Source organism: Vicia villosa, linkage group LG2 (assembly GCF_029867415.1).
Source record: "Vicia villosa cultivar HV-30 ecotype Madison, WI linkage group LG2, Vvil1.0, whole genome shotgun sequence".
In the NCBI taxonomy this organism is placed as follows: domain Eukaryota; kingdom Viridiplantae; phylum Streptophyta; class Magnoliopsida; order Fabales; family Fabaceae; genus Vicia; species Vicia villosa.
In genome coordinates, this window is record NC_081181.1 from 67,904,559 (window position 1) to 67,911,374 (window position 6,816).

Below are 6,816 nucleotides of genomic sequence, written 5' to 3' on the forward strand. Positions count from 1 at the left end.
CTGAAGAAGTTTAATCTTCTGGACTGCAAAGAAGCCAAAACTCCTATGCATCCAACATGCATCCTAGGTAAGGATGAGGTAAGTAAGAAGGTAGATCAGAAGTTATACAGAGGTATGATTGGATCTCTTCTATATTTGACTGCTTCTAGACCTGACATTCTGTTCAGTGTTTGTTTGTGTGCTAGATTCCAATCAGATCCTAGAGAATCTCATTTAACTGCTGTTAAGAGAATTCTAAGGTATCTGAAAGGTACTACTAATGTTGGTTTAGTTTACAGAAAATCTAAAGAATACAACTTAGTAGGATTCTGTGATGCTGATTATGCTGGAGACAGAATTGAAAGAAAAAGTACTTCAGGAAGTTGCCAATTTCTTGGAAGTCATTTGATCTCTTGGTATAGCAAGAAGCAAGCAACTATTGCTCTATCAACAACAGAAGCAGAATATGTTGCTGCTGCTGGCTGTAGTACACAGATGCTCTGGATGAAGAGTCAGTTGGAAGATTATCAGATATTTGAGAGTAACATTCCTATATTCTGTGATAATACTTCTGCTATATGTTTATCTAAGAATCCTATTCTTCATTCAAAAGCTAAACATATTGAGATTAAACATCATTTCATAAGGGACTATGTTCAGAAGGGTGTTATTTCTTTAAACTTTGTGGATACAGACCATCAATGGGCTGATATCTTTACAAAACCCCTGGCTGAAGATAGGTTTAAATTCATTCTGAAGAACATCAGTATGGATCTATGCCCAGAATGAGAAGATGAGAAGTTCTTATATATGAGTATCTTCTGAAATGAAATGTGATTTTCCAATCAGAAGTTCTGATTGAAATCTTTTAGAAATTATGATTCGGTTATTACTAACGTTTCATTGTCTAAGTTGATTCAGAACCTCTTTTAAAGCAAAACAGCTGTTACGTTTTATCTCGGGATGGTAAACCTGTCGTTACTATTCATGGATAAACGCGCGTGCAGTTGAAGGGACGCCGACCATAGGTAACTGTGCTAGTCACCTCATTTGTCTTTATTATCTCTCCTCACGTCACGTAACATTAAATGCTAGTCATCATTCGTTTCATTTTATTTCTTTTTAAATACTCTTCAAACTCTCCTCTTTCCCTCTCGTCTTTCTCTATCTCCTTTTTCTCTCTCTCTCTTCCATATCAAACCCTACTTGTTCATTTTTCTGCAAACCCATCATGAACTCCTCATCAAGCCCAGGAAATAATGAAAATGATCAAAACAACAAAAGAAAAGCTGTTGAAACATCACCTTCCAAACCCAAAAAGATCAAAATCACCTATGATCCTCTCAAGGTGAATCCATTCGAAGCAATGTTGTCTGGAAATTATTCTAGACGAGTGTTTCATCCTCCTGGTGAAAGCCCTCCATCATCTCCATCTTCTTCCTCATCTTTCGACCTTCAAGACTCAGCTTCCTCTTCATCTAACCTTTCCTCTCCCTTAGTCTCTTCTGAAGAAATCTCTTCATCTTCACCTGCTGGGAATGCTGTCTCTGGTAAAGATGGTGGAAGATCTGCATCAGAACCAAGTCTCCCTGACTCCTCGCCTGAAAGCCCGAGAAGCAGTCAATGAAGCGTTTCACTCCTTCATGGCATGCTGGCACAGACGTTGTCTTAGCTAGGGTCCTAGGATTTGGTCTTTGTAGTTTTCTTTTCCTTGTTGCTTCTGCTTGTTAAACATAGGAATTTCTTGTAAACCTTTTTGATTATCAATGAAAAAGTTTCTTTGATTTACATTCCAGTGATTCTATTTGTCGTTTTATGCATCTGAATCTTTTTAAATATTCTTTTTGATGTTATGACAAAAAGGGGGAGAAGATAAATGATAAATGATTTGATTAAATCTATCAGTTGCTGGGTAAAGGCTCCCACACATTCACTAACAAGAACTGCAAGTTCTATATGGTTTAAGTGTTTTGCAGGTATACTGAAAAGAATCTTCAAAGCAAACACAAGAAGCAAAACCATGGAAACTGAAGCAAGCCGAGTGCTGTCAAGCTTCAGAGATCAGAAGCAAGAAAGAAGAATGAATCAGAAGCACTGATAATAGAATTTGAATATCATTGTCTATTCTGTTCTGACAAAATTCTATTTGCTCTGATACATATAATGTTATGGCTCTGATACATTATTTGCTCTGATACATTATTTCAGCCTATATGGCTCTGATACATATAATGTGTTCAAACATACATTTTATGTTCTAACTCGTTCATGCTGACTTTTGTCGTTTAGTTTTTGTTCTGTAACATTTCAGGATGTAGAGATGCTCTGATGATGCTCTGGTACATTCAACAATGTTCTGATACAAATCTAGCATGAAGTGATGTTGGTAGACATTCAAAGTTCTGAAGCTATCCGAGGGAAGCAGAAATCAGAAGATGTGAATGTTCTAAAAGATCCAGAAAACTCAAGTTCTGAAGCTGTCCTGAATGGAAGCAGAAATCAGAAGCTGTGAATGTTCTGAAGATCAAAGAAATTCAAGTTCTGAAGCTGTCCTGAATGGAAGCAGAAGTCAGAAGCTGTGAATGTTCTGAAGATCAAAGAAATTCAAGTTCTGAAGCTGTCCACGATGGAAGCAGGAATCAGAAGCTGTGAGTGTTCTAAGGATCTAAAGAAATTCAAGTTCTGAAGCTGTCCAATGGAAGCAGAAGTCAGAAGCTATGAATTCTCTGAAGGCAGAAGCTTATATGATCGTCTCTACCGAAATAATCAGGGAAGTCTTTTATCAAAGTTCTTCGAGTATTTATTTCAGGGGGAGATTATTTATCTCAGGGGGAGATTGTTAATCTCAGGGGGAGACATATTCATATTCTTATGCTATAGCTGTGTAATTTGTCTTTTGCCGTCTACTCTTTCTGATCGCAAATTCATATCATTTATATATGTTTTTGTCATCATCAAAAAGGGGGAGATTGTTAGAACAAGATTTGTTCTTATCAATTATCTTAGTTTTGATGATAACAATAATATGAATTTTGCTTAAGATAATATGGTACTCTAATCCAATGCAATTTCCCTTTCAGGAAATATATATAAAGAGTACGCATAATTCAGCGCTCAGAAGCTTTGTCTCAAAGGGTTCAGCATGCAACATCAGAACATGGTCTGGCAAGACATCAGAAGATGGTCGAAGCAGAATCAGAACATGGGTCTATGAAAGCATCAGAAGAACAAGAGATCAGAAGCACTGAAGCTCAGAAGATGGTATCACGCTCAGAAGCACTTCAAGGTCAGAAGATCAGAAGATGCTATGCACCAAGCTGTTTGACTCTGATGATATTCAAACGTTATATTCACAAACATCAGATCAGAAGAAAGTACAAGTGGCAAGCTACGCTGACTGACAAAAGGAACGTTAAAAGCTATTAAAGGCTACGTCAGTAGACACAGCGTGAACAAGGCTCGAGGTAGTTGACAAAAGCGTATAACATTAAATGCAATGCTGTACGGAACACGCAAAGCATTAAATGCATTCAACGGTCATCTTCTCAACGCCTATAAATATGAAGTTCTGATGAGAAGCAAGGTTACCAATTCTTAACAACTCTGAACGAAAATAAACTTGCTGAAACGCTATTCAATCAAAGCTCAGAATCTTCATCAACTCACTACATTGCTGTTGTAATATCTTAGTGAGGTTAAGCTTAAACGTTAAGAGAAATATCACAGTTGTGATTATCGCTTTTAAGAAGCATTTGTAATACTCTTAGATTGATTACATTAAGTTGTAAGTAACTAGAGTGATCGTGTTGATCAGAATACTCTAGGAAGTCTTAGGAGTGAACTAAGCAGATTGTAACTAGAGTGATCAGGTTGATCAGTAGACTCTAGAAAAGTCTTAGAAGTTGTCTAAGCAGTTGTTCCTGGAGTGATCAAGTTGTGATCAGAAGACTCTGGAAGACTTAGTTGCTGACTAAGTGGAAAACCATTGTAATCCGTGCGATTAGTGGATTAAATCCTCAGGTTGAGGTAAATCATCTCTGCGGGGGTGGACTGGAGTAGCTTCGTTAACAGCGAACCAGGATAAAAATAATTGTGCAATTTATTTTTATCGTCCAAGATTTAAAGTCACACTTATTCAATCCCCCCCTTTCTAAGTGTTTTTCTATCCTTCAACATGGATGGAAACCTCCAATCAAATGGAGCTCCTTCTTCTACTATCTGTCAACCCTTGCACAGTTCAAATGTCCATGCAATAGCTAGAAAGAGGAGGAGGATCATATTGTCGAACCGGAGGAACGGTTATCATCATCCAGACAAAGAAAATATGCCCACCCTAGGCAATGTTGTTCCTTCTACCAGCACGACACCGGCATCATGTAATCGACGGCCTCTAATTGAGAATCAATCCACCCGTTCTAACACAGCCCCTTCCAATAGACACGTACGAGGTGTATTACCTCAAAAAAGGCCCAGAGTTAGTCGACACCCTCCCAACAACCTACTTAAAGATACCGACGTGGCTTCTACGTCTAATGCCAGTGCAATCCCTCTCAATGATAGAGGCATTGTTGAGACTAACTCTCATAGAACTACCGAGGCACACTCTAGCTCCGAAGATGATATCAACTTGGGTGAGAATTCTGAAGATGATTATGATGGAGTCGATATTGATGATGTCGTAGATGCCCATCTAGAAGGTGTGTTTCCTTTCTCATTGTCCTATTTAATTATAAATTTTATATATTGTTTTCTAAACTCCATTTACCAATCAATACAAAATACTCTGACATAGGGGATCGAGTTTGGGAATGTCAGTTTTGTCATGCCTATATGTGGTATCAGGAAAGGAAACAAAAATCACGACATACCACTGTTCCTAAGTTCCACAAGTGCTGTAGGAGCGGAAAAGTTGTACTGCCGTTGCTAGCGAGCCCCCCTCCGCTGATGCAACACCTTTTACATAGCGGTACCAGTCCCAAAAGCAAAAACTATCATAGTAATCTTCGTACGTACAACGCCATGTTTTCCTTCACCTCTCCGGGGATGAAATTCGACAAAACCGTTGCTCATGGAGGAGGACCTCCTACATTACGTCTGCATGGTCAAACATGTCATCGAATAGGGACGCTGATACCAGAGGATAATCAGACTCCTCAGTATGCTCAGCTATATATTTTTGACACCGACAATGAGGTGGATAACCGAGTTAAATGTTTCAGGTATCCATACAGCAACCATCCAACAATTCTATGAACATATTTAATATACTTACACTCACTATTAATCACATTTATGTAATGTAGGTGACATGAAGGAATACTACAGCTCAAACACTGTGGACAGGTCCAAGATTCATGACACCACTGTGGTCGACATCCTCACACCAGAGTTTCTTAGTGCACTAACTACTTCGGGGTTACCTAACCACCACATTTGCCTGAAGGTAGGAACGCCTGTCATGCTTATGCGTAACATAGATCAGTCGGAAGGTTTGTGTAACGGAACAAGGGTGATGATAACTAAGATGGCCAACCATGTTATAGAAGCAAAAATCATGGCCGGAAAGGGTTGTGGGAATTTGGTATACATCCCAAGAATGGACATGTCTCCCTCTCAGTCCCCTTGGCCTTTCAAACTTAAACGGCGTCAATTTCCAATAGTTGTTTCGTATGCTATGACGATAAATAAATCTCAAGGACAATCTCTGGATACAGTTGGACTTTATTTGTCGAGAGACGTATTTACTCACGGAAAAATCTATGTATCACTCTCAAGGGTCACAACGAAACAAGGAATCAAAATATTGATATATGATAGGGACGACAGGCTAAAGTCGACTACGACAAACGTCCTGTACAAAGAGGTTTTCAACAACATATAAATGGGTTCTGGTGTAAGGTATATACTTTCATTACTTCAAACATGTGGCAATGAATATGCTTATGCTAACATGAGCATAGGGACGCTGATACCAGAGGATAATCAGACTCCTCAGTATGCTCAGCTATATATTTTTGACACCGACAATGAGGTGGATAACCGAGTTAAATGTTTCAGGTATCCATACAGCAACCATCTGTCGCACGCTCGCGAAAAATGAACAGAGTCGCCACCAATATATTTATCCCATAAGGGAAAGGAATATCAGAAAACCTAACAAAGGAAGGAACAGGGTCTTGCGACCAGAGAATCAAGGTACGGGAGTCGGTTACGCAAGGGGAAGGTATTAGCACCCCTCGCGCCCATCGTACTCGATGGTATCCACCTATGTTTGTTTCTATCTAAAGGGTGTATAACTATGTCTATGTCTATATATGAAATGAATGCAGAATGTAGGGAAAATAAAGAATTATACTCGCACGGGCCCTACCCCGCTGCCTACGTATCCTTTTCAGGAATCAGAGTTACCGTAGCTCGGCTCACGATTTTCTGTTTGTTTTTGTGTTTTTTAGTTGGGCGGCGTTAACGCTCACGCTCTTGCATAAGGGATCGCCTAGGATGCAATGGAGCGGAGATAACTTGCCCTTAAGAAAATAAAAAAGAGATTGGTTTGTGTCTTTTAGGGTAATTCCATGATGACGAGAACTTACCACCAGGCCTCGCATCACTTCCTCACTTTTGTTTTTAGTCTGAACATTTATTAGGTTTTTTGAAGTGTTTTTGGTTGGTGTTTTTTAAAGGATTTTGTTCAAGTATTTATTAGGTGTTTTAAGGTTGAAAAGGAAAAGAATGCAAAGAGAGGGGGACTATCCTATTTCTAATTCTATGTTGTTGATTATTCTAAAGCAATTAAAGATCAAGGGCATAATGGTCATTTCACAAAGGAGAATATTCACA

General features: G+C 38.9%; 1 protein-coding gene across 1 annotated transcript; it reads left to right on the top strand.

Moving 5' to 3' along the window:
• The first annotated feature begins 4,153 nt into the window (after window positions 1-4,153).
• LOC131649291 (uncharacterized) lies at window positions 4,154-5,860 on the top strand. Its single transcript, XM_058919062.1, has 2 exons — window positions 4,154-4,676; window positions 5,283-5,860. Exons 1-2 carry the CDS (start codon window positions 4,154-4,156, stop codon window positions 5,858-5,860), a joined length of 1,101 nt encoding a protein of 366 aa, XP_058775045.1.
• Window positions 5,861-6,816: the final 956 nt, after the last annotated feature.